Source organism: Indicator indicator, chromosome 36, assembly GCF_027791375.1.
Source record: "Indicator indicator isolate 239-I01 chromosome 36, UM_Iind_1.1, whole genome shotgun sequence".
Classification (NCBI taxonomy): Eukaryota; Metazoa; Chordata; class Aves; order Piciformes; family Indicatoridae; genus Indicator; species Indicator indicator.
Window position 1 is genome coordinate 3,395,574 of NC_072045.1, and position 26,925 is coordinate 3,422,498.

Sequence of the window (26,925 nt, forward strand, 5' to 3'; positions counted from 1 at the left end):
GGGAAGGGAAGGGGAAGGGAGGGAAGGGAAGGGAAGGGGAGAGGAGGCAGGGGAAGGGAAGGGAAGGGGTGAGAGGGAGGGAAGGGAAGGGGAAGGGAAGGGGTGAGAGGAGGGCAGGGGGAAGGGAAGGGGTGAGAAGGGGTGAGAGGAGGCAGGGGAAGAGAAGGGAAGGGGTGAGAGGAGGCAGGGGAAGGGAAGGGAAGGGAAGGGGTGAGAGGAGGCAGGGGAAGGGAAGGGAAGGGAAGGGAAGGGAGGGGAAGGGAGGGGAAGGGAAGGGAAGGGAGGAGGGAGGGGAGGGGAAGGGAAGGGGGAAGGGAGGGAGGGGAAGGGGAGGGAAGGGGAGGGAGGGAGGGAGGGGAAGGGAGGGAAGGGGAGGGAAGGGGGAGGGAGGGAGGGGGAGGGAGGGGGAGGGAAGGGAGGGAGAGGGAGGGCAGGGGGAGGGGACGGGAAGGGGTGAGAGGAGGCAGGGGAGGGAGGGAAGGGGGGAGGGAGGGAGGGGAGGGGAGGGAAGGGGTGAGAGGAGGCAGGGGAAGGGACGGGAAGGGGTGAGAGGAGGCAGGGGAGGGGACGGGAAGGGGTGAGAGGAGGCAGGGGAGGGGACGGGAAGGGGTGAGAGGAGGCAGGGGACGGGACGGGAAGGGGTGAGAGGAGGCAGGGGAAGGGACGGGAAGGGGTGAGAGGAGGCAGGGGAAGGGACGGGGAAGGGGTGAGAGGAGGCAGGGGAAGGGACGGGAAGGGGTGAGAGGAGGCAGGGGAAGGGACGGGAAGGGGTGAGAGGAGGCAGGGGAGGGACGGGAAGGGGTGAGAGGAGGCAGGGGAGGGGACGGGAAGGGGTGAGAGGAGGCAGGGGAGGGGACGGGAAGGGGTGAGAGGAGGCAGGGGAGGGGACGGGAAGGGGTGAGAGGAGGCAGGGGAAGGGACGGGGTGAGAGGAGGCAGGGGAAGGGAAGGAAAGGGGTGAGCAAGGCTGGTGCCAGGCAGTGCTGTGGGAGCCCCCCGGGCAGGTACCTTGCCGTAGTTGCCCCAGGTGACAGTGATGCGGTTGGTCGCTGCAGACAAGTACATGAGGTGGGTGAGGTTGATGGGTCGACAGGGCCTTTTAGGTTCCACTCCAGGTTTGTTTGATGGATAGTAGCCCTAAAGCAGAAAGATGAAATGCTCTTAGCTGACTCCAGGTGTTTGGATGTGGGTACATCTATTCATCAGCTTTGCTCAATTCTACTTGCCCTCAGTTTCCGAGGAGGGGGATTCAAGGGAGCTCAACAGTCACACCAAGCACAGAGCAAAAAGGATCAAGAACAGTTTATTAATGACACAGCTAATCACAGAATGGTTTGGGTTGGAAGGGACCTTCAAGATCATCCAGTTCCAACGCCCCTCCCATGGGCAGGGACACCTCCCCAGGTTGCTCAAGCCTCCATCCAACCTGGCCTTGAACATCTCCAGGATTGGAGTCTCCACAACTTCTCTGGGCGACCTGTTCCAGTGTCTCACCACTTTCATGGCCATTAGAAGTTTAACTTCAAACTAATCAGTGCACTTTTCTACTCTGGCTTCTTGTCTGCATTCATCAGGAAACTGATGTCCTCCTAAATGAGACAAGTGGCCACATCCCCCCCCCCAGGCTGAGCTGACTTACCGGCACCGAGCAGTAACTGTGGTTCACCTTCACTGCGATGTTGGGAGGGTACTGATCCTCCTGAGGAGAACTGGTGTCTGTGTAACAGATTCTGTGAACAAACAACACATCTCTCAACATCCCCTTGCTATTTGCATCCTGAAAGCTCTCTGCACACCACCAGCAGCCAACCATCACCATACCAACCCATGCTCCCTCCTCTGGCCGCAGCAAAGCCAGTTCCACAGAGCTCTCCGAGACTGGAGGCAGGCTGAGGGGCGGGCAGCAGGAGCTGACATGCTGCTGTCTGCTGCTGCAGCACTAACTCACAGAAACAAAGATTGTTAGGGGTTGGAAGGGACCTCCAGAGATCATCCAAGTCCAACCCCCCTGCTAGGATCACCTAGGACAAGCTGCACAGGAACACAACCAGGTGGGATTTGAAAGTCTCTGGAGAAGGAGACTCCACAACCTCTCTGGTGTTTGCGTTAGGTTTGTGAACAAACAATTTACTGTGAATTATCCTTGCAGCTACGAAAAACATGCTGAAAGGTTTTTGTTTTTTTTTTTTTTTTTAGGGAGATTATTCCCTCCCCTCCTTAACCTGCTGATAAACCATGCTCAGACATACCTTAGCACAACCTGAACAGATTTCACACCGGGTTGCAACTCCCTGGCAAATTAAAGAAGCAGCAGGAGAAAAAAAAAAAAAAAGAAAACAAACAACAAACCCTTCAGATTAATTCTGCAATAAAATTGATTCTGTAACAATGAAACAAAACACAACCAAAATATCCAAACTTGAACCCAGAACCCCCTCCCATTTTTGCCAGACTCAAGAGTTTTAGTCTTTTTTCTTCTATGAAGACTTTTAAATGATTACTTTAGCAAATTCCATTTTAATTCTACAGCCTCCCCCCTGCAAATATCACTTGTCCTGTAATCACATTTTTTTAAACCCATAGCCCTTCTCTGGGGTTTCCACACTGCAAGATGTTGCTGACAGGTATCAATTTGCCTGGCATCCTTTTGCTGAGTTACAAAAAACTAGGTTTTAAGGTCACTTCTACCTGCCAGCATCCCTTCAAGACTCCTCTTTGTTCAATTATTCACTAAAGCTGCTCATGCAAACCAAACAACCAAATACTGTGGCACCAGCAGAACAACTCTTAATATTTCTACCTTCAGTTGTGCTGTTCCTAACAGGATTTCAGCTGCTGCCAGGAAAGAAAATATCCCAGGACGTGGAGTGTTTTGTTAGGAGGCTTTATAGCCAGGCACAAACCAGACTCTGATTTCTGCACAGGGGCATTAAACCAGATCACCATATTAATCTTCATTTGCCTCTGAGAGCTTCCAAGGCCAGTTTTAGTATAAATGTTCTGATTTTGGGGTGGAAGGGATGGGCTGCCAGTTCAGGTGGCAGACAGGAACTGGTGTGGTGGTTTTAAGCAGAATCACAGAATCATATTGGTTGGAAAAGACCTTTAAGATCCTCCAGACCAATCATTCTCTAGCTCTGTCAAGGCTGGGGCTAAATCATGGCCCTCAGTACCACAGCTCTGAAACCTCCAGGGATGGGGATTCAGCCACCTCCCTAGGCAGCCTGTGCCAGGCTTTGAGAACCCTCTCAGTGAAGAAGTTTCTTCTAATGTCCAACCTAAACCTCCCCTGGGGCAACTTGAGGCTGTTTTTTCTCTTCCTATCTCTTGTTACTAGGGAGAAGAGACCAAGCAACACCTTGTTCCAACCTCCTGTCAAGGAGGTGTAGAAAGCAACGAGGTCTCCCCTCAGCCTCCTTTTCTCCAGGCTGAACAATCCCAGTGCCCTCAGCTGCTCCTCACCAGCCTGTTCTCCAGAGCCTTCTCTGGACACACTCCAGTACCTCAATGTCCTTCTTGTAGTGAGAGCACATCTGGATACCATCCACAGGCAGCAAAAGGAGATGGACCTGTACTGAGTGGTCACTATAGACTCTCAGTGAAATCCCTGCTATGAAATATTTGTGTTTCTGACAGTGGAAGTTCTCTCACAAATCTGAATATATGGAGAAAAGAGCACCAGGAAGCAGCTACAGCACGTGGAGGTTTTTATCACCCCTGAAGCTCTCTGTGGTTTCTCATTTTCCTTTCTGTTGAGTCTTCAAACAGCTTTCCCTGCACTGTTGACCTACTGAGATCAAAACAGCAATCAAGCACTGGACACTCAGGAAACATCTTTCTCTGACTCTACCACAAGAGGATGATTTTACTATAAGGAGAAATAATGAAAGGTTTGGGGCTTCATTTGGAGCAGCCTCTTCTGTCCTTTCCCTGCAGCAAGCACCAAGGGAGCAAGGTCAGCAGAGGAGGAAGCCTTCCTGCCTACACTGGCAGCTCTTGGCCTTTCATTGTCTGAATCAAAAGCTGCACCATGACAGAGGTCAGTGTAAATCCCAGTCAGTGCAGGATGGTTTCTGGGGTCCTTCCTAAGAAGGAAGCTGGCTTTCAGATGCAAACAGCCTCACACATACAGCTCTTCAACTTTTGATGCAAAGGAATAGCTGCAAATACTCACAACCCAAGTTCAACAGAGAATTGAGGTCCTCAATGTCATAGCCCTCTTCCTGCCCAAATGTACCATTCAGAAGCAAGGTTAGAGGAACAGAAGTGAAACCTGGGGACTCTGATGGGTGAAACTGCACATCCCATCTCCCCCCAAAGCTATCTGTCTCCTGTCCTCACACAAACTGTTTCCTTGCAGAGAACAACAACAACAACAAAACTTCCAGTGAGAGAGAACACAGAGGAATTGCACAGCTGTGATGTCTGGAACAGTTTCCACGCAACAAGAAGTACCTGGAATTTCTGATCAGCTCCACTTGTCTTGGTGTCAATGCAAAAATGCATGGACTCTCCTGAAGCTTCTCATTGTTCTGTGGAACTGAAGAAGAAAAAAAAAAAAACAGACTGTCCATCAAACTGATCATATCTGGCTCTTTGCACACTGCAAAGACAAGGTGATCTTTCATGTCCTCAGCTGCCTTTACTTCCAAGTCCTGTTTTCTCCAAGAACTCCAATCCTCAGGTAAATCTGCTGTGGATTACAGCTTTGGTCATTTCTTGCTTGTTTCTTTTGCTTGTCAGCACAATAACAGCACAGGCTGGATTTGGGTTTGCTTTGTTTTTGCCTTTTCCCCCTCCCCTCAAATAATCATGAGCCAACAATCCTGTGTTCACAGAACAACAAACCATAAGAGGCATCACAGTGTGGAGATTAGGACTCAAAAGAAGCATAAGAAGTGACCTAGGCATGACATGAAAACATGACACCCCCAGAGTGAGCAGACTGTTCTGGAAAAGAAAGGAAAGAACAACAAGAAGATCAGCTTAGACAATAAAAAAGACATCACAAAAAGCAGTTGGAAGAGAGAAACCACAACTTGCACACACATGACCTTGAGGCTGTTTCTGCAGCCCACTTTCAGAAACAACTGCAACCAGCGCAGGCTGCTCAGAGCCTCAGACAACCTGCCCTGCAATGGTTCCAGGGAAGGGGGAAGGGGCAGCTCCCACCTTTCTGGGTAACCTGGGCCAGGGTCCCACCACCCTCAGTGAAACAGGTGCCTGCAGCTCCTTAGTTAACCATCTCCTTTTTGCATGTGAGGGAAATGAGCAGCAGCAGACGCTCCAAATTTTCTTTGTGTCTCGTTGCTGAAGACTCCTCTCCAGGCAGGAATCACAGAGTCATTTTGGTTGGAGAAGACCTTCAAGCTCATCCAGTCCAATCATTCTCTAATGCTACCAAGGCTGGGGTACACCATAGCCCTCAGCACCACATCTCTGCAGCTTTTCAACACCTCCAGGGATGAGGATGCAACCACCTCCCCTTGGGGAGCCTGTGCTAGGCTGTGAGAACCTTTTCAGCAAAGGACTTTCTTCTGATAACCAACCTAAACCTCTCCTCAGCTGTCCCCCAAAGCACTCCAGTGAGACCTAGACCCAACCAGCTCTTCTTTGCTGAGCAGCCAGCCAAAAATGCACAGTTTTTTAAAGCTAACTATTTTAAGACAATGAAGTTTCATCCTCTTTCCAGGACAGACACCTCCACACACAACTCAGCTTCTTGACTTGTAGAATGGCTGCTGGCATCAATTTGTTTTAACAGTTGACAATAGCAGGGAATCAATTTTTAAGACTGAGCTTGATCAGCAATCCTCAGAATGAGTCAAGACAGAGAACTTCCAATGCCCAAGAGGACTTGGCAAATCTTATTTAAGTCTCCAGCCCAATGTAATTGCAATGGATCCCTGTTTGGAGATGCCAGCTGCATCTCTGCAGCTCTTGAGCTGGCAGGACAGACCACACCATACATACTGATTTGGGGATTTTAGGGTTTCTCTGCAGCAAGGGCTGTTGGGTTTAGGTTTGTTTGGTTCTTTTGCTGGAGGTATTCATAGATTCCTAGAATGGGTTGGAAGGACCTTGGAGATCATCCAACTCCAACCTCTCTGTCATGGGCAGAGACACCTTCCACTAGCTCAGGCTGCTCATCCAACCTGGCTTTGAACACCTCCAGGGAGGGGGCATCCACAGCCTCCCTGGGCAACCTGTTCCTGTATTAAACACCCCAGGAAAGAGAGGCTTTGTTGTTATCTCCATGGCTGGAGATCCCAAAGGTACCTCACTTCTAGTTTGGATCCCAACTTATATCCCCACACCTCCAGAACACCCCAACTTGGGTCACAATGCAATATCCAGGGAGTTTTATTAATCCTTAGTTCCTGGAACTTCTCTGACTAGACTGAAGGGTGTTTGTGTGAGTGAAGTGTGACAGGGGGACATGGTGGCTGCTGTGACATCTTTGTTGTAAGGAAGGGCTTAGTTTAACTCACACCATGGCCTGTTCCAGTGGGTACTGTGTGCTTTTACTGGGATTCCTTGTGGCCCAGTGCAGTGGTGTTTGCCCTGCAGTCAGAGGAAGGCAGCAGAGGGGTGGCCCTCTACAGAGTCAAGCCTGACTTCAGAGGTGCTGGAGCAGCATTTTACTACCTTTAGACAGGAGCAGCAACACCATCCCAGCAAGGCAGGTATTATCTGAGGGAAAAGCCAAACAAATGCTGTTTACACAGACACTAGCAGGACCTCCCAGCCCTCATGGCCTTCTACTCCCACAGCTGCACTGCAAGATCTGCTCTGGCTTGCCTCCAGCAGAGGCCTTGGTACCAGCAGTGAGTACAGGCTGCCACAGCCAATGCTTGGGACAAAAAAGAAAAAAATCATTCAGAATTCCTTGGAGCAGACTATTGCCATCAAAAACTCTCCTTGCACTGCTTCACCCCAAAAGGTGCCAGAGGATAAATAGACTGAGCAGCAAGGTGCTCAGACACAAATAATGCTGACACAAATACTCCACTTGTTACCTACTTAAAACACAAGGCAGGGAAGACATTAGTATTCCTTCCCTCTAAAAACCTATCTGATCAATCTTCATTTTAAGCCTTATCTACCCAAGAGAATTGCAGCAATTTCACTAAATTAGAAGAATTCTTTCATGCTGACATCCTCAGACCAAAGCAGAGAGCTGCAGCAGAAGCTGTTCTCCTGTAGATAACTCAGATGCTCAACTCAATACTTCAATTGACTGTGTGTGTGCAGTTAGCAAATATGAGCTATTAGCTTGTTCACCACGGACCCAATTTATCTACTTTTAGCTGAAGCCACCTTTGTCTGCAAGCCTAACAGTAATTTGATAGTTCTTCAGGGACTCTGCTTGCCTACAGACCAAATTAGACAGGGCCCACCTCACCTTTGATCTCCAGGCAATCATCTCAAGGAGGCAGGAGAGCCTTTTCATTAAGAAAGATGCTTCCAATTGAAGTCCAGAAGACATAAATTAAGCTTCCCCTACTCCCACCATGGCCATAAGCTTCAAATGCCTCTTTTGCAGCCTAGGGAAATGGGTACTATGGCAGCAGCTGGTGTCTAAATGGATCTCAGATCTTAAATCTCCTTCAGGTACTTCCACATTATGAGTTTTTAAGGTTGACAAGGAGCTTATGTTTGGTCCAGATGTAGAACGGGAACAAAGCACCAAGTGGTGCAGCTTCCTGATGGCAAACCCACTCCATTTCCCTCTGAGTGCTTTGCTTCATCATCCTTCCACCCTAAGCAGAGCCCTGAGCAATCATCACTTCTCACACTAAAGTTATTCCAGCATGTGGCTGTTGCAGGTAGCAGTGGGGAGCAGCTGATGTCACAGAACCATTTGGGTTGAAAGACCTTTCAGATCATCGTGTCCAACCATCGAGCCAGCACTGCCCAAACCATGGGCCTCAGCACCACATCCACAAGGCTCTGAAACCCCTCCAGGGATGGGGACTCCACCAGCACCCCAGGAAGCCTGAGGTGTTGAAGTAACCCCAGTTTTATAGAGACACAACCACTTCTTTCTTGCCATCAGCAGAAGGATCTGTAGCTGCAGCTCACCAGGTTGGGCAAATTACCCAAGAGTCTCAAGACATCATTAGGTTCTCAGCAGCTGACTGGGACAATGGAGACTGAACATCTGTTCACCCCCTGCTACTCCCCACCAGTCCCCCCACCCTTTTGCAGAAACCACTCTCATCAAAAGGGAAAATGAGTCAAATATGCTGTAGGGAACAAGCTGACCCAAGGGAGGTGTCAGCTAACAGAGGTGAGATACTAAATTTAATGAGGCCTGGGTTCTGAGCTGATGCAGAAGATTTAGTGTCAACTTTTAACAAAAGCTGTTAATCACAGTAAGTAGATCCAGGCTCTTCTCCCATCTCTGGCTGTTCCCCACCCTCTTGAAGATCTGTTTTCCTTCCTACCACCACATTTGCAGTTCTGACTAACAAATGCCACCCCACATTTAGGGCTGGACCAACCCATTTCCCAAACAGCAGGTCAAAATATTTTACCTTCACCCTGGCAGTCACCCCTTCACTGTTTAAACTGTCACAGCATCACCACATTTAATGCCTCTAAAGGAAGATGAAAATTAAGTGGATATAAAATCTGATAATTCTTTTTTTTTTTCCTCTTGTCCCTGCACAACCATTTCTTCATTTATTATTTTTTTTCCTCCAACCCACATGAATTTTTCCAGCATTTTCATCCATCAAGCATGTTTTTCTTTTGCAGCACAGACAGATCAGGTGCCCAGATTTCAGATTCATTTAGTAGTGAAAACACTTAAAAGCACCCTGACTTTAGGAGGCACTGTGGCTCAACACACCACAGTGTGGTATTTGTCTTCTGCACACACCACCTTCACTACCTGGGCATTGTATTTAACATCTTTGACAGCACTCTTTGTTTCTCAGAAGTTAAACAATGAAGAATCAGACTCCCAAGCCCCAAGGTGGGAGGAAGCATTTCCTCCATTGCTCCTAGCTGCCCCTCAAAATCCACAGCATCAGGCACAAATAACTCTGACAAGCACCAAAAAAAGAGCTAGGCATGGTGCCTGATGTGGGTACCATCCTCTTTCACCTGGCAGAGATTTTAGGTCAGGTATTCAAGCACTGAATCATAAAATTGTTTTGGTTGGAAAAGACCTCAAAGATCATCCAGTGCAGCCAGCAACCCAACACCACCATGGCCATCAAACCATGGCCCCAAGTGCCGTGGCCACACATTTCTTGAACACCTCCAGGGATGGGGACTCCACCACCTCCCTGGGCAGCCTGTTCCAGTCCCTGACCACTCTTGCAGCAAAGAAATTTTCCCTGATCTCCAACCTGAACCTCCCCTGGGGCAAGTCTAGGCCATTTCCTCCTGTTCTATCACCTGATACTATGGAGACCAACCCCCACCTCACTCCAGCCTCCCTTCAGGGAGCTGCAGAGAGCAATGAGGTCTCCCTTCAGCCTCCTTTTCTCCAGATTAAACACCCCCAATTCCCTCAGCTGCTCCTCCCCAGCCCTGTTCTCCAGACCCTTTGTTGTCAGTGTGCTGCCTTAGCAAAGGTCTGACACCAACACTGAAAGATTTTCATCAATATGCTGCCAAATGACAGCAATGGAAGACAGATGATGATTCACTGGAGGACAGATTCTGATTCACAGCAAGACTGCAATGTGCAACACAGCACCAGTTAGAACAGAGGGTATGAAAGTGCAGACAAAGAAGGTGGGCTTTCAAATTACATCTCAAAGTGACCACATTCCTGTTGGCTTTAACAGAGCTCAAACCTTTAGATGGGTTTTAAAGGTCTGGGTTCTGTTGAAGCCAACAGAGTTGAGCTGTGAAGGTTTGAACCCAGCACAGTTAGATGGGTTTAATTGACCTGGGTTGAGCAGAACTCAAACCTTCACAGCTCTGTTGACTTCGACAGAACCCGAACCTTTAAAACCCATCTCATTGTGCTGGGTTCAAACCTTCACAACTCACCTATCTCTGGTGGCTTCAGCAGAACCCAAACCTTTAAGCCCCACCAAACCGCTCCGGCTTCAAACCCTCGCCACTCACCTAACTCTGTGGGCTTCAGCAGCTCATCCAAGGTTGTGTAGAAGGGAAGCTTCACCAGCCGAACCTCAGGCTTTGCAACTTTGGGTGGCAACCTCCCCAGTCCGTTAAGATACTTCCCATAGAGCGTGGGATAGTCAATGTTTGTGGTGGAGATAGAAGTCCGAGCAACGGCGCTGCCGCGGTCGTAGGATGAGTGTATGGAGAGGGCGTCGGGTGAGCGGTGCTGCTGGGGCTGGGGCTGCGCCACCTCGGAGCTCTTCTTGGCGTAGCGAGTCTCATAGAGCTCCTTGATTTTCTTGAAGACTTCAGGGCTGCAGTCAAATTGGACCAATTGCAATGCTCTGGTGACTAGTTCATGTTTAAGTCCGCTTTTACTCCTGCCAACAAAACCCAGCAACATCTGAAGATCTGAGACTCGGAAACTCATCACCATGTTCTAGGGGATAAAAAATTAAAGATGGTTCTTACAGTTATAAAAGAAGGCACAGTGGCAGTTTGCTCTATGCTCTACAACTGGAAGCCAAAACACTGAAATAAATCCCTCCTGAGGCAGGCACCAAACCTTCCAGCTGTTGTTCACCCCATTAACAACTCGTTTCTTAGCTACTTCTTGGAGCAAAGCAAATACAGGAGAGCATTGAAGCATCACCAAGATCAGATCAGTCATCAAACCAGCCCAAGACCACTTGAGATAAATGTTAATCCTCCTCCAGATAGGGCATCTGGAAGCAAGAGTGCCCACAAAGGCAGATCCCACACACAAAAGACCACAGCAACTTCTCTACCAACCTTCCCAAGCACTTTTGGGTGAGAGAACGACACAAAAAACTTCATCTGAAATGGTGTAGGCAAAGGAAGGACGGTCCAGGGCAGGCCACAAAGATGATCAAAGGGCTTAAGCACCTCACCTATGGGGACAGGCTGGGAGAGTTGGGGCTGTTCAGCCTGGAGAAGAGAAGGCACCAGGGAAACCTTAGAGCAGCCTTCCAGTACCTGAAGGGGTTTCAGGAGAGCTGGGGAGGGATTGCACAAGAGCTTGTAGTGACAGGATGAGGGACAATGGTTTGCGCTAGAAGAGAGGAGATTGAGACTGGAGATGAGGAAGAAATTCTTTCCAGTGAAGGTGGGGAGACACTGGAACAGGTTGTCCAGGGAGGTGGTGGATGTTCCCTCCCTGAAGGGGTTCAAGGCCAGGCTGGATGAGGCCTTGAGCAGCCTGGGCTGGTGGGAGGTGTCCCTGCCCATGGCAGGGGGTTGGAACTGGATGATCTTGAAAATCCTTTCCAACCCAAGCCATTAAATCAACATGAACTGGAAGGCAGATGATATCTAAGTGAACTGGGACCACCAGTGCTTCCACACTGTATTTTAGAGCACCTTTAGATTACCTGTACAGACAAAGACCCCTCCAGAAGCCTTTCTACAAGACCTTCATAAAACACAATGCATTTTAGACCACAGAAAAATATCACAAGACTATTAAAGAGAATTGTTGTTCCCATGAGAACAATGCCTGCAAACCCTACTTGGGTGCTTTGCCAAGCCCTCTCCTGTGACCACAGCCAGTAGCTGCCATTGGTATTATCGATTTCAGGGCTTTGATAAGCAGTAAAAAACCATCTCTGCCTTCAGAGATTGACCCTCTGGCTGCTGGGAAACTCAGGCAGCCTGTAGCTGTCAGCAGATGCAAAGGCCATGCTGCAACTCAACATCAGACTAAGAACTGGAAATTATTTCTGCTAAAGCTCCTCTAGAGCCTGGTAAGATTGATGTTTCAGTTCTCTCTCCCGACAAAGCCACCTCATGAATACACCAGACAAGGTTACCACAGAATGGCTCAGGTGGGAAGGGACCTCAGAGCTCAGCTACTCCAACTCCCCTGCCACAGGCAGGGACAGCTCTCAGCTAGACTCAGCTGCTCAAGGCCTCATCCAGCCTGGCCTTGAACACTCCCTGGCAGGAGGCATCCACAACCTCCCTGGGCAGCCTGTGCCAGAGTCTCACCACCCTCATATTGAAGAGCTTCTTCCTCAGCTCCAGCCTAACCCTGCTCTCTCTCAGCTTCAAACCATTCCCCCTTGCCCTGTCTCTAGACACCCTCAGGAAAAGTCCTTCTGCAGCCTTCCTGTATGATTCTTTCAGCTATTGGCAGGCAGCTCTAAGGTCTCTCTGGAACCTTCAATTCGCCAGGCTGAACACCCCCAGCTCCCTCAGCCTCTCCTCACAGCAGAGCTGTTCCATCAAGTGTCTGCTTTTCCAAATTTGAGCTTCCCTGACAATACACTTGACAGGTACCCACATGTATGGACTCAATATCCCTCCTGGTTTGTGGCAAATGGGAGACCAAGAAGAAACTCCAGTAAAAAACCCAAAACAAACCAGAAACAGACTCTGCAGGTCTCTTCTCCCCAGCTCTTGCTTGGGGATTAAATAATAGTAATAATAAAAAATCCATAAAAGTCAGATTTCTGTGGATGTCAACAGTAGCCTTGTAATTTCCTCGAATAAAGCAGCTATGGATTTCTTTCTTTGAAATTAAGCTACTACTGACTCCAGCAACATTTAAGAACTCCTTCTGCAATGTGTGGGAATGAGACTACAGAGAAAACGTCATTTTATTTTCTCCTTTCTCATGAAATCTGTCATTTCATCAGGAAGCCCCAAAGATGTTACACAAACAGCACTGGATGTAGTTAAAGCTTCTTGTTTTTGGCAGTTATGTCCCAAAACAAAACACCTTTGATGAGAGGGTAAAAAAAAAAGCCAGTTAAATTTAAAGAAGAGAGAAAGGATGTTTCATTGCCAGGAAAATCAGGATTTGAGAGCAATGGATTCATACAGTTGCTTCACTAGGTGCCACCTGCATGATCTGGGAGAAACATGGATGTTAGGAAGTTCTGTAGCATGAAGGTGGTGGAACACTGGAACAGGTTGCCCAGGGAGGTGGCTGAGGCCCCGTCCCTGGAGATATTCAAGGTGAGGCTCAACAGGACTCTGGGCAGCCTGATCTAGCTGAGGATGTCCCTGCTGACTGCATGGGGGTTGGACTGGATGAGCTTTAGAGGTCCCTTCCAACCCAGACCATTCTATGATTCTATCAAACCTAGTTTGTGTGTCTCAGTTTTCTTCAGCTACAAAATGGAGAGTGCATTGTCCTCCCTGAGCACTCTGAGGATAAACAATATTCCACAGATAAAGACATCAAGGCAGTGAGGCATGGCAACAGTGCAGCAGCAGGGCACAGCAAACAACTACTCCTGCACACCCAGCCCCTACACCACCCAGCACTTGGGGCTTTTGGGTGTGTAAAGTGGAGTTTGAGCTGACAGTCTCCTGCAGACTACATTTGGAAGGATTTAAGATCCCAGAGGATGACCAGATTTGAGAAGTAACAGAAGAATAAGCTCCAGACAAAGAAAACGGTCACTGAGGCTTGGACCTGTGTGAGCAGCAGAGTGCTCACATTAACTACTGAGATCATTAATGCTAAGATCTGTTCATCCCCCCGAGGAATCCTTGGGTGAGTGGCACAGAGCCCATCAAACACCCACTGTGGGGGCAACCACACCTCGGAAGCACACCTCCCTCTGAGACCTGGGCTCAGCTTATGACTCCAAGAGAGATCCAACAGCAGGGAGAGGTCAATGCCTCCTAAACCAAATTCTTCCAAATCTTATTTTTGCAGCCATCCAGCCACATGGCCACTGCTGACCTGTTCCTGCAGGCCCTAAACGCTTTCCCTCTGTTGGCATTGCTCTGTGCCAGCCTTGATACCAGCTTCCCCATGGAACTGTTGGGTGAAGCCAGCTCAAGTGCCACCAGCTAGCCCAGAAGTGGGATACAGAGAAACTCCATCTCCCAGAGAGGTACCAGTGAACCCCAGAGGGAAAAGGAGAAACCTGCAGTGGTGCAGGGTCCCTTTGCCCCAGAAGGTCTGCAGAAGCCCATTGGAGGCACCACACAACTTCAGGCACTGTTGCTGGAAGGTATTTTACCTCACCCCACAGCAGAGGAGCCTCAGAAGTTGCTCCAGGCCTCCTCAGCACGTAGAGCAGGGGGCTCTGCCACACACAGGGCACTGTTCGCCCCATCGCCACCCCCCCAGCCACGACGAGACAGGCAAAAGCGCTGCTCTGGCTGCCCTGCCCTCCGCAGGGCCCGGCTGGACAGCTCCGCTCCGCGCCCCGCCGGCCGCGCCCCCGAACCGGGCTGGGAGCCCGTGGCAGGCCGCAGAGGGACAGCCGGGCACGACCGGGCCGGGACTGTGAGGGGAAGGGGCGAGGGGCACGAAGGGCAGGGGAAGGAGCTCGGGTGGGCGGCGGGGAGAAGCCACCTGCGCTAATTAATCACCGGGAATTAACTGCGGGGGAGGCCGGAGCCTGGCCCGGCGGCAGGCCCAGGAGCGGGCGGCTCCCTGGAGCTGCGAGTGGGGCCGGTCCAGGTGCGGAGTCCGGCGGGGGCTGCGACCGGGCCCGGAGGCCGGGGTGGGGCAGCCCCTGAGGTAAAATGGGGGGAGGGAGGGAGCAGGGGGGCGGTCCCGGGGCGCCGCCCCCTCAGCTCTCACCGCTGGGGACAGGGCCGTGCCGCTCGCGGTCCCCGTGCCGGGGGCCGCCCTGCCCGGTGCTGCCCGGCCCGGCGCAGGCCCCACCGGTGGGGCGGGGGCTCGGTTCACTCACTTTCGCCTCCACCAGCTCCGCCGCCATCTTGGCCTCCAGCGTACACCGCGCCGGGAGCCGCCGCCGAGTCACGTGACGCCCCGCTCCGGCGGGGGAGGGGCCGCCAGAAGCGCGCGCCGCCCAATCCGCGCGCACGCTCTTTCCCCCTCGAGCCGCGGCCAGGCTGCGCAGGCGCAATTAGAACAGCCCCGCCCGCCCCCGCCCCGCCTGCGGCTCTTAAAGGAACAGAACCCCCAAATCCCAGCGTGGTGAGTGGTAGAAGGGGCCTCTGGAGCTCACCCAGACCAGCTCCTCGTGCTCCAGCAGGGCACCCACAGCAGCTTGCCCAGGACCACAACGGCCGGGGGGGGTTAAGAAGCTCTGCAGAGAAGGAGACTCCAGAACCTCTCTGGGAGGCCTGTTCCAGGCCTCCAGCAGCCTCACACTTTTCTTCTCCAGCTCAGATGGAACCTTCTAGGCTTCCAGTTTGTGCCTACTGCCCCTTGCCCTGTTGCTGGGCACTGCTGAGAAGAGTCTGGCCCCATCCTCTTGCCTGCTCCAGGCTCTTTATCTCTTGCTGAGCATTGATCAGATCCCTTCTGGTGCTGGAGGTTATTCCTCCCCAGATGCAGGATACTATGCTTGCCCTTTCTGAACTTTGTGAGGTTCCCTCCACCAAGCTCTCCAACTTGTCCAGGTTGCAAACCAGGACAGAGGTTTCACTGGGGAGCAGGGGTTGTAGGGCTCTACCCCACCAGATTTGGGCTGCAGACCCCTCCTGCAGCAGGCAAGAGGTTGAGAGTGAGTGGGGCAGGGAGCAGCATGGCCTCCAGAGAGTGATGCATAGTGCTCTAAAAAAAAGCAGTAAGTGTAGGGGCCAGGCTCAGTGGGCTTGTCCCAATGCCCTACTCCCTTGTGCCAGCCCTTCAGTCAGGTCCTGAGGTGTGGCCAGGCCTTTTCTCATCCTCCTTGATGAAGAGGGGACCCTGCTAGAGGAACCTGGCCTAGGCTGCAGGCCCTGAGAGGAAAGGGCTGAGGAGGGGCCTCGCCACATCCCAGCACCTGGACAAACACCAGAGAGTTCCATTTCAGCCTGGGCTATCTTTGGTTTCTCTTTCCTTGTCCTGAAACTGGGGAAAACCAGATCTGATCGTTCATGATTTCACTGGGAGACATTTGTGAAGAGCAGGCAGCTTTTGGAGGCTTTTCTGAGGAAAAAATGCTCTGGGGGAAAAAAAAAAAAAAAGAAAGAAATGGTGCTTTTGGATCTGTGCCTTCATCAGAAACACGCAAAGGACAGTGGTCTAATCATCTTCCTCCACACCCTGCAGCAGCTTCTACTTGAACTCCAACTTGTAAGTCTCAGATTTTCCTGTTGGATCTCAGAGCTGCCAGACCCTACTCAGGAGGGATGCTGCTCCCCACCATGCATCTGGTCCAGGGGCCATCCCCATGGCTATGCTCCCTGTTTGTCCCCACATGAGTCTTTGAGGAGGAGATGACCCTCCGATAACTCATCACTTACTAAAAATACCTTCTATGTAAATAGAAATTATTTCTCCTAAGCCCAACCCTGTTCTCTCTTGGGTCTGTTTGCTTCATTTCTAAGCACAGCAGCATCCTCTCCAGCTCCAGGCTGAGTTACCAGGATGTAACCCCAGTATTCAGGGTAAAATGCTGCACTGGGAGAGGTTTTTCCAGCACTTTCCCCTCCTTGTCATCAACCCCGCAAGCTAATTAAACAAAAAGGCAATTAGCCAGTTTCCTAGGAAGGCCAATATGTTAATCAAACTCCCCAGTGTTCCCTTCTAGTCTGGCAAAAGCCAAAATTGGTGCTAAAAATTCAAACGATTGCTATGGAAACCCCAACAGCTGATAACTCATCCTGTCACACTAGGAGAGCTGGGAGCCAGATCCGTCCTGGGTGTTGCTCCATCACCCTCCTGCCAGTGCCTGCCTGTAACTGGTGCAGGGAACAGACAGGTTGGGGATGTGAGGAGAATTTCGCATCTGCTAGGCAAGGTGGCTTGGGTTTGGAGCCAACTGTGAGCTCCTCTTGTGATCATAGAATCTTAGATTGGTTTGGATTGGAAGGGACTTTCAAGATCATCCAGTTCCAACCCCCTGCCTTGGGCAGGGACACCTCCCACCAGCCCAGGTTGCTTAAGGCCTCATCGAGTCTGGCCTTGAACACCTCCAGGGAGGGCACAGCCACAGCCTCCCTGTGCAACTTGTTCCAGTGTCTCCCCACCCGTACTGGAAAGAATTTCTTCCTAATCTGTCCTCTGAATCTGCCCTGTTCCCGTTTAAAGCCATTGCCCCTCGTGCTATCACCCAGCAGGTTCCCCCGGGTCGCGGTGCGCGTGGCCGCGTTCCTCCCCGCCCGCAGGGGGCGCTGCATGGATGTCGCCCCTCTAACGCCCGGGCCGGCCGGTGCATGCGCAGTGCGGGGACCCTGCAGGGCCGGGGCGGGCGGGTCACGGTGGGCCACAGCGCTGCGCGACCGGCGGGGAGGACAGGGCCCAGCGGCAGCCGGTGTCCGGTCGGGGCTGACAGTTGACTCTGCCCTACCGCCTCTTCCTGAGAGCCCAGAGCCTGGGTTTGCCTGCCGCTTTGGTAGGGCCGGTGGAGAGTGCCCTCACCGCTCCCGACAGTGCCCGCAGTGGCCGTACCGATTCCGATCCACTCCGGGCAGTTCACACCCGAGTTACCATCAGCGGGTGGGGGAGGACTTTGATCCTGCTGCAGCCCTCGCAGAGCCACAGCAGAGGCGGGCGGGACGAGGCGGGAGCTGCCTGTCCCAGCTACATCGCAGGCCCCGGTGCGGCTCCGGTGCGCAGCCACGTGGTGCCGCCCGGGCGGAACAAACCTTCCAACCATAGAGCCTGCCGGCCGCTGCTCGCCAGAGCGACTCTAAGGCGCAAGCGCGTTGGCTGCTGAGTGCGGAGGTCCCACCCCCAAGCCGGCGTCTACGTATAAGAAGGGGGCGGTTGACGTCAGCGTTCTCTTCCGCCCGCTCTGCGCTCGCCAGCGAGACAGGGCTGTCGCCGCCGCCATTGCTGTAACCCCCCCGCCCCAGAGAATCCGCCGCCATCCGCCACCATGGTGAGTCCCCGCAACCTGCCGCCGCCCTGGGGCGCCCAGCGGGCAGCACGCTCGCAGTGTCGGTGGGAATGGAAGCCCACGGTAGCAGCGGCCTGTGGTACTGGACTGGGCCGCTGCTGTGGGGAGAGGGGTGGGGCTGAAAAGCAGGCCAGGAGGAGGGGACAGGCCCCCGGGGGGGGGTGCTCAAGGCCCAGTGGCCTTGAGGTCTGTGTTCTGCTGGTGCCGGTCCGATGGGGTCCTGCGGCGCCGCGCTTGTTCTGCAAGGAGGGGGAGCGGCGGTGATGTGGCACCGAGGCGGCGTTGACGCTGCGGCCAGGCCTTTGCAGCCGCCTTACGTAACGCTGCGGCCCAGGTTGGGGCAATCGCACCGGAGCACTGGGCTGTCAGCTCCCCGCCGAGGAGCAGCGAGCGAAGGAGAGCTCGGTGTTGGGAGGGGTGGGGGGCCTTCGGTTTTAGGGGAGATTTGCCGCAATGAACCGTTGGCGCTGCCGCAGTTCCTAGGACGCTAAGGCAAGAGGGAGCATACTGGGCGCTTGTGCTGCGGGTCCAGATCCCTGTGCTTCTCTGTTTGTTCCGTTGTTGCCCTTGCCTTGGGTTGTTCTGTAGCACAGGTAGAACCGGTGTCGCTGTGGCCATGGCAGGTATCTGTGGCATTGCTTGTGCTCCTTTGAATTGCCGAAACCATTTCCCCATGCCTTGTGTTTTTTTCTCCTTCCTCTCCTACTTCTTTCATCCTTCAAGGTGAACTTCACAGTAGACCAGATACGGGCCATCATGGACAAAAAGGCCAACATCAGAAACATGTCCGTGATTGCCCATGTGGATCATGGCAAATCGACCTTGACTGATTCTCTGGTGTGCAAAGCTGGGATCATTGCCTCTGCCCGTGCTGGGGAGACTCGCTTCACTGACACCAGGAAGGATGAGCAGGAACGGTGCATCACCATCAAATCAACGTGAGTGTCCCCTCCAGGTACCACCTGAGTGTGTGCTGAGCTTGGGGGGGTGCTTTGAGTTCTCTGTGGCTTTGATGGTGCAATGAAAGAAGACCAGCATCAGGATTTTTCTAGTCTAGTTCACAGGCTCATCTTCTACTCCTGGGGGTTTCCTTAATGAAAGAGTCGGTATTGATTGGCTTCTGGTGAATCAGCCCTGGTGAGCCCTGGGAAGTAGTTGTGCAGCTGGAGCTTCAACCCTGTGTTCTAGCACTGGGGCTGTTGGATGTCTGCTGGATGCTGTGCAGAGACTGTCTTGGGAGCATCTGTGGTGGCTGTGTCACCAGGCATGTTTTGAGGGCATGAATAGGCATCCCAAACGTGTTTGGGCTTGGTAGGAAGGAACACAAATCCTTGATTTATTGAGTCAAGAAGGGGAATTATCTTTGGGCACTTCAACTGTGTGGAGTTGGAAGAGGTGATGATTTTGAAAGGGTTTCAGCAAACTGCAGGAAGAGCAGATTTTAGCCTCCTCTGCTGGTTCTCTCCCACACTTACTTCCTAGGGATGCTCTTCAGGAATTCCTTCAGCCCAGGTGTGGCTTCTCTGGGGGGTTAAGGCTGTTTCTTAGCATGGCCAACATGCAGATAATGACTTCGATGTTTTTTTCTTTCAGAGCTATTTCCCTGTTTTATGAACTCTCTGAGAATGATTTGGCCTTCATCAAGCAGAGCAAGGATGGTTCTGGTTTCTTGATTAACCTGATTGACTCTCCTGGGCATGTGGACTTCTCATCTGAGGTCACTGCTGCTCTTCGTGTCACTGATGGTGCCCTGGTTGTTGTAGACTGTGTCTCTGGTAAGGTTTTTTTCCTGCTGTGTGCCATGGGAGCACGTTGGGTGCCTTTGGAGGTGACAATAACCAATTCTGTGTGTTTTGCAGGAGTCTGTGTGCAGACAGAGACTGTGCTGCGTCAGGCCATTGCTGAGAGGATCAAGCCTGTCCTGATGATGAACAAGATGGACAGAGCGCTGCTGGAGCTGCAGTTGGAGCCAGAGGAGCTCTACCAGACCTTCCAGCGCATCGTGGAGAACGTGAACGTCATTATCTCCACCTATGGAGAAGGGGAGAGTGGCCCCATGGGAAATATCATGGTAAGTGGGAGGCTGCCAGTGCTGTGTTCAAAAGATTCCCTTTTGGGAAGGAGCAGTTGTCTCCTTGGTTCTGATCTTGAGTGGAGAAGCAAGAGTGGAGTGAAGACATTCCTGCTACCTAGCATGTGCTGATCTGGACCTCTCCCCAGCTTTCCTCATAGTCTCATGAAGGTTCGAGGATTCAGCAGATAAAGACTATCAAATGCAGGAAAGCATTTTCTCCCTTTGCCAAGGATGTCCTTGTTTTGTAGGACGTGTTCTTGCCCACATCACATCAGTGATGTTGGAGGTATCCATGCAGCATCTCTCCCTGGGCTGTCTCCTGAAATGGTGTGCAGAGGCTGGGCTGTGTTTGCCAGGCCCTGCTTCCTGCTGCCGGTTTTCATGCCCCACTGATCCTCACTGTGATGGGCAGGAGCTTCACCTGCATGCAGATCTGTGCAGCTGCTGAGCTGTCTCTCTATGGAGCTGGTTGACAGGATGAAAAAACTGCTTTAGTCCTGCAGGACAAAGCTGAAATGATGATTGTGTGGCTAGGCTGTCCCCAGACCTTGGTGGTGGCTGCTGCCATGGAACTGCTTGAGGGTTGCCTAGGCCTAAAGCTTCGTCATCTTATGCTTTGTGTTGGGATGGAGGAGGCTGACTGCTGTAATGCTTAGTGGCTGGAGGAGCTGCTCCTCTGACCCAGTTCTGTTCCCTTACAGATTGATCCTGTCCTTGGCACTGTGGGCTTTGGCTCTGGCCTGCATGGCTGGGCCTTCACGCTCAAGCAGTTTGCTGAAATGTATGTGGCAAAGTTTGCTGCCAAGGGCGATGCCCAGCTGAACCCATCTGAGCGTGCCAAGAAAGTAGAAGACATGATGAAGAAGTTGTGGGGAGACAGGTGAGGAGTCACAGCTGTTGGTTTTCATTCCAGATCAGCTCTGTGTAGAAGATGGGTGGGGAGAGAGGTTGTGGTCATGCTGCTTGTGGACCTGTCTCAGTGACTTGGGCCATGTGCTGGCACAAGAACCACACTTCCCATGAGATTCTGGCAGAATAAGAAACACAGAGAGATGAGGGAATGGTGAGTTGGCCACAGGAATTGAATGTGTTTTGGTGATTTCTGGAAGCCTGCAAGTGGTGGGAGTGAAGGTGTGAAGATAGTTCCTATCAGCAGCTCTTTTCTTTGGCCTGAGCTAGCAAGACAAACACTGAACTGAGCATTGGTCTTTGACTTGATTCTTTCTCCAGATATTTTGATCCTGCTACTGGCAAGTTCAGCAAATCTGCTACCAGCCCTGATGGAAAGAAACTGCCCAGGACTTTCTGCCAGCTCATCCTTGACCCCATTTTCAAGGTGAGTCCCTTTGTGTCCAGCCCTTGCTGGTGCTGCATGCTCTGGTTCAGTGTGTGATGATGGAAAATTTCTTCACTTTGACCTGACTTGTTTGATTGAAGAAATTTCAGTATCTGACACATCTTACTGCTTCATGAAGGTGGGGAAGGTGGTGGTGGGTCTTGTGGAAGCAGGTCTGTCTGAGCTCTGTGTGGAGTCAGATGGGTGATGAGCAAGAACAGAGATGCTATTCAGAGACATTCATGCTGCTGCTTCAAACTAGGTCACTGCAATGTTCATGGCTGCTGCTGTTTTGGCAGGTTTTTGATGCAATCATGAACTTCAGGAAGGAGGAGGCAGCTAAACTGATTGAGAAACTGGACATCAAGCTTGACAGTGAAGATAAGGACAAGGAAGGCAAACCCCTGCTGAAGGTGAGCTGGGTCTGTGGGGATGAGACGAGTAGCTGTGTTGCACCAGCTATAAACTCACTGAGTAGCTACAAGCCCTGCTTGGCTAGGGTGGTGCTGGTGGAGATTGGAGGTTGTCTGCTATGTCATGAGCAGTTTGCCCAGGTCTGACTGTTCTGCTCTCTGCTCAGGCTGTGATGAGGCGGTGGCTGCCTGCTGGAGATGCCCTGCTGCAGATGATCACCATCCACCTGCCTTCTCCTGTCACAGCCCAGAAGTACCGCTGTGAGCTGCTCTACGAGGGACCTCCTGACGATGAGGCTGCCATAGGTATGACCGGCTGCTCCAGTATGGGTCAAGCTTTTTTGGTGTCACTGAATGTCAGCGTGATGGGGGTTGGAAAAGGATCTTTGGAGATCATCCAGGACATGCCCGAGGCTCAGGCTGAGCCCATGCTCAATTAGAACCTATTTCAGTGACATCTCTTCAGGCTGGCCAGCTCTCTGGACAAGCCAACAGGCTGGGACAAGAGTGGGTCCAGGTTTTGTGTTGGGATTTGGGGGACAGAGAACATAAACCAAATGGTGCTGAATGGAGTTGACCTCTCTTCCTCTTCCCAGGTATTAAGAACTGTGACCCCAAAGGCCCGCTCATGATGTACATCTCTAAAATGGTGCCAACCTCTGACAAGGGACGTTTCTATGCTTTCGGACGTGTCTTCTCTGGTCTCGTCTCCACTGGCTTGAAAGTCAGAATCATGGGACCAAACTACACCCCTGGCAAGAAGGAGGATCTGTACCTGAAGCCAATTCAAAGGTCAGTCCTGGCTGCGTTGTGCTCTATGGTTCAGATCTGTGGTCTTGATAATATCTGGGGTCTCTTTTCATCATCATGGCCCTTGGCCGTGGACTTCCAAGTCTGCTGCTGAGCTCAGGACACTGCCTGGTGGGATGTCCTCCTTCAAATTTCACTGAACCCAACTTTCTCTTCCTCCAGGACCATTCTCATGATGGGCCGCTATGTTGAACCCATTGAGGACGTGCCTTGTGGAAACATTGTTGGCCTGGTTGGTGTTGACCAGTTTCTGGTGAAGACTGGAACCATCACCACGTTTGAGCATGCTCACAACATGAGGGTCATGAAGTTCAGTGTCAGCCCTGTGGTGCGTGTGGCTGTGGAAGCCAAGAACCCAGCGGACCTGCCCAAGCTGGTAGAGGGGCTGAAACGTCTTGCCAAGTCTGACCCCATGGTGCAGGTGAATGTCCAAAATAGTCTTGGGGACAGGAGAGATCCTGGTCCTGCTGATGCAGGATGCTTTGGAGTTGTACTGGGAGTGCTGGTGGAGCAGTCTTGGGCTGACTGTTGGTCCCAGCCCTTCCGGGGGGGAGGGAGTGCTGTGTTTTCACCTGGTGTTGGTGCTGAGTCATCCCCAGATGAGTGGAAGGAGTATCTAAAAGTAGTTTCCATGAGTCAAAGACAAAAGTCAGAGCCAGTCGTTGGAGCTTGATGTGCAAGAGCTTCTGTTGCATTGCAGTCCAAAGCCTCACCTGCCATGTCCATGGTCTTTCCAGTGCATCATTGAGGAGTCTGGGGAGCACATCATTGCTGGTGCTGGGGAGCTGCACCTGGAGATCTGCCTGAAGGACCTGGAGGAGGACCACGCCTGCATTCCCATTAAGGTAGAGGGGTGGCAGCAGCGAAGCTGGTGGGATCTGGTGAGCTGTGGTGGGGTTGTTGGCTCATTCTCTGCTGCCTGTCACCACAGAAATCTGATCCTGTCGTGTCCTATCGTGAGACAGTCAGCGAGGAGTCCAACGTGATGTGCCTTTCCAAGTCCCCCAACAAGCACAACAGGCTCTACATGAAGGCACGGCCCTTCCCAGACGGTTTGGCCGAAGACATTGACAAGGGGGAGGTCTCTGCCCGCCAGGAGCTGAAGCAGCGAGCTCGGTACCTGGCCGAGAAGTACGAGTGGGATGTCACTGAAGCCAGGAAGATCTGGTGCTTTGGTCCTGATGGCACTGGTCCCAACATCCTCACTGACATCACCAAGGGCGTGCAGTACCTCAACGAGATCAAGGACAGCGTGGTGGCTGGCTTCCAGTGGGCGACAAAGGAGGTGGGGAGAGCACTGGGGCTGGGAGCATTCCGGTAGTGGCAGAGAGCTCCTGTTGCTCTGTCTTCCCAAAGAAGCATTGGGAAAACTGTCAGGATGTGACATGGTTATGGTTCAGGAGAATCTGTGGGGAATGATGGCTTCTCCAGGGGCCTCATTAATGATCTGGCCTTTACTTGTTAATTTGTTGAGGGCTAGGCAGGAGATGACTCCAGAGAGCAGCTGACAGCCTGAGGATACCAGCAGGAGAGATTTTTTTCCCCTCTTTAAGTTAGTTTCAGAAGGTGATCCCACCATGCCAGCTACTTTTTTTTTTTGGTCCCAGTAGTGTGAAAAACTTCATTTCCTGGCCACCCACTTGGGAAGCAGCATCATAAGTGTGTGTCAGCACTAATGCTTACATGAACCCTGGAGCTATACATGAACCTATATGGTTCTTGGGCCTGAAGCTGCCTTGGTGGAGCTGCTGTGGTGGCTCAGAAGCAGGAGTAGCTGGTTCTTGGGTATTGGGCTAGGATTAAGACTTAACCAAGTGGCTTCTTGGTGTGCCTAGTGGGATCTTCGTCCTTCATGCTCTAGGATCTGCTTCCAAGGTGTTTGACATGGGATTGGAACTTTGTGGTAGGGTGCAGGCATTGATTGCAGTGTGGTGTTTGACCTCCTGCTCTGCTTTCCCAGGGAGTCCTGTGTGAGGAGAACATGCGTGCAGTACGTTTTGATGTGCATGATGTCACCTTGCATGCTGATGCCATCCACCGTGGAGGTGGACAGATCATTCCCACAGCCAGGAGATGCCTCTATGCCTGTGTGCTCACCGCTCAGCCCCGGCTCATGGAGCCCATCTACCTGGTGGAGATCCAGGTGAGAAACATCCGCTCAGCCCAGAAGATCCTGGGCAAAGAAAATGGCTGTGGTTTGCAGTCCTGACCCCTTCTCTCTCTCTCTCAATCTCTCTCTCACAGTGTCCAGAGCAGGTGGTGGGTGGCATCTATGGTGTGCTGAACAGGAAGCGTGGCCACGTGTTTGAGGAGACCCAGGTGGCTGGCACCCCCATGTTCGTGGTCAAGGCCTACCTGCCTGTCAATGAATCCTTTGGTGAGTGTGCTGGGCCTGGGCTGCAGCAGCTCCTGGAGCCTGAGCTCAGCCCTGGGGAGGGAGCAGATCTTGCTGGCCAGCTGTCTGATGGCAATGATAGTAGAACCACTGAAGTTGGAAAAGACTCTTAAGATCCAAGAGCAACTCTTAACCCACCACTGTCAAATCAGCCACTAAACCTTGTCCCTCAGCACCACATCCTCACAGCTTTGAAACCCCTTCAGGGATGAGAAGTCCACTGCCCTGTTCTAGGCCTTGACAACTTTTTTGGGGAGGAAATTGTTCCTTGTGTCCAACCTAAACCCCTCCTGTTGTGACTTGAGGCCGTTTCCTCAGTTTGTTCTTCGATAGAGGAGATCATCTCAGAAAGGTTTAGATTACAAGGGACTTTGTAAAACTCACCTAGTAAAATCTCCTGCAGACAGCAGGGACATCTGCAACTAGAGAGGTAGTTCAACCCCAAACAACCTGATCTGGAATGCTTCCAGGGCTTGGGGTGTCTCTCATCTCTGAACAGCCTGGGCCAGGGTCTTGTCACCCTTGGCATAATATCTCCCTCTTTTCAGTTTCATCCCCCCTTGTCCTATCACAACAGACTCTGCTCAAAGGTTTATCCCCAGCTTTCTTACAGGCCCCTCCAAGCACTAAAAGGCCACCAGAAGGTCTTTTTTGGGCTTGTCTGCCACACAGGGGTACAAAATGAGCAGCAGTTTTTGCATAGAGTCAAAACGATTGCTCATGGCACTCCAGGTTGGCAAAGATTGAAGGAAACTCACCAAGGCAGGATTAGCCTCCATCTCCCCTCAACCTTCTCCCATCATCTTTCCTGGCATCTCCATGTTGGAGTCCTCTGTGCTGGGTGCTGACTTTGGATTCTTCCTCTTCATTCCTGTCTCCTCTTCCTCGCAGGTTTCACGGCAGATCTGAGGTCCAACACAGGTGGTCAGGCCTTCCCCCAGTGCGTCTTTGACCACTGGCAGATCCTGCCTGGAGATCCCTTTGACAGCGCCAGCCGACCATGCCAGGTGGTGGCTGAGACCCGCAAGCGTAAAGGCCTCAAAGAAGGAATTCCTGCCCTGGACAACTTCCTGGACAAACTCTAATCAATCTCCTTGGACTCTTCAGGGGGGAGAAAAAGAGGGGAGTGTGTGAAGAAACAGAATCAAATTAATTAATTAGCGTTAATGCCCACATCAAGGGGCAGACGCCTGTGACCACCATCTCTGCATCGGTAATTGGTTTCATAGCGATTTGAAGACTTAAAATGAGGAAAGAAAATACCCCAAAAAAACAAAGCCTTATAGGTTTTCTGTGTTGCACATGACTCATCTTTGCCATTGTAACTAAAACATTTCCACTAGATTTGCCCAATTCTGTATTTATTTGACTCGAGGAAAAAAAGGGTTTGAGGGAGTCCTCCCTCACAAACTGGGGGGGTGCTCAGTAAAATCGCTTCAAACTGAGGTAAAAAGGGCGGGGATTCCCCGCTTATGATGTGACTGTCGTGCCCATCGCCGCCTGTATTAGTGCCACTGGAATTAATAAAACTCGAATAATGGTGAAATTTAGGTTCTTCGGGGTGTTTTTACGCTAAAGGGGGGAAGATGCTGAGAGGAGGGAACTGCTGCAGTTCGCCCAGCCCTCGGCGGCAGCCCCTGACCCGCCTTTAGGCGGCTGGGCGGGCCTAAGTGTGGGTGGAGCCAATCATGGCAGACCTACCTCTGGAGCCAATCGCGGTGGAGCCGACCCTGGGTGGAGCCAATGGCGGAGCTTGGTGGGCGGAGCCGGCAGCAGTGCTGGAATGCGGCGGTGGCGGCGACGCGGGCGGCTGCGGCCCAGGTGGGGCCTGAGAGAAGAGATGTGGGGAGGGGAGGGGTGGGGGCGCGGAGGAAAAGGGAGGTTTTGGAGTGAGGAAAGGGGTTTGAGGGGGGTGTTGTGAGAGTGGACAAGGGAGTTTTAAGTGGGGAGAGAGGTGAGGAAGTGGTGAGGCCCGTGGGGGCAGGAAGGGGATGGGCGGTAAAAAGGGGTGAAGAGGGTATGAGGGGG

At 52.0% G+C, this 26,925-nt stretch overlaps 2 protein-coding genes and 1 non-coding gene across 3 annotated transcripts in view; 2 read left to right on the forward strand and 1 right to left on the reverse strand.

Moving 5' to 3' along the window:
• PIAS4 (protein inhibitor of activated STAT 4) overlaps positions 1-14,800 on the reverse strand; it is a 17,084-nt gene extending 2,284 nt beyond the window's left edge. Inside the window, exons 1-6 of the mRNA XM_054396069.1 lie at positions 14,768-14,800; positions 10,092-10,527; positions 4,455-4,539; positions 2,249-2,290; positions 1,639-1,729; positions 1,008-1,136 (exon numbers count right to left, since the gene is read on the reverse strand). Coding sequence (XP_054252044.1) covers positions 1,008-1,136; positions 1,639-1,729; positions 2,249-2,290; positions 4,455-4,539; positions 10,092-10,527; positions 14,768-14,794 — 810 coding nt within the window. The 5' untranslated portion in view covers positions 14,795-14,800. The remainder of the gene's footprint in view (positions 1-1,007; positions 1,137-1,638; positions 1,730-2,248; positions 2,291-4,454; positions 4,540-10,091; positions 10,528-14,767) is intronic.
• A 2,968-nt stretch (positions 14,801-17,768) lies between these two features.
• Positions 17,769-26,437, forward strand: EEF2 (eukaryotic translation elongation factor 2). Its single transcript, XM_054396323.1, has 15 exons — positions 17,769-17,851; positions 18,593-18,807; positions 19,463-19,644; positions 19,729-19,940; positions 20,645-20,823; positions 21,174-21,279; positions 21,579-21,692; positions 21,860-21,998; positions 22,289-22,484; positions 22,665-22,923; positions 23,240-23,347; positions 23,434-23,787; positions 24,463-24,645; positions 24,747-24,879; positions 25,789-26,437. Exons 1-15 carry the CDS (start codon positions 17,849-17,851, stop codon positions 25,980-25,982), a joined length of 2,577 nt encoding a protein of 858 aa, XP_054252298.1. The 5' UTR covers positions 17,769-17,848; the 3' UTR covers positions 25,983-26,437.
• LOC128978448 (small nucleolar RNA SNORD37) lies at positions 21,332-21,398 on the forward strand. Its single transcript, XR_008489439.1, has one exon. It is a non-coding gene; the product is annotated as a small nucleolar RNA SNORD37 (small nucleolar RNA).
• Positions 26,438-26,925: the final 488 nt, after the last annotated feature.

What these genes read in the sequence shown, in the direction of transcription:
- EEF2 (XM_054396323.1), top strand. An exon ending in TCCTTGACCCCATTTTCAAG is followed by an intron (nt 21,280 to 21,578) that starts GTGAGTCCCTTT and finishes CTGTTTTGGCAG; the next exon opens with GTTTTTGATGCAATCATGAA. An exon ending in TGACGATGAGGCTGCCATAG is followed by an intron (nt 21,999 to 22,288) that starts GTATGACCGGCT and finishes TCCTCTTCCCAG; the next exon opens with GTATTAAGAACTGTGACCCC.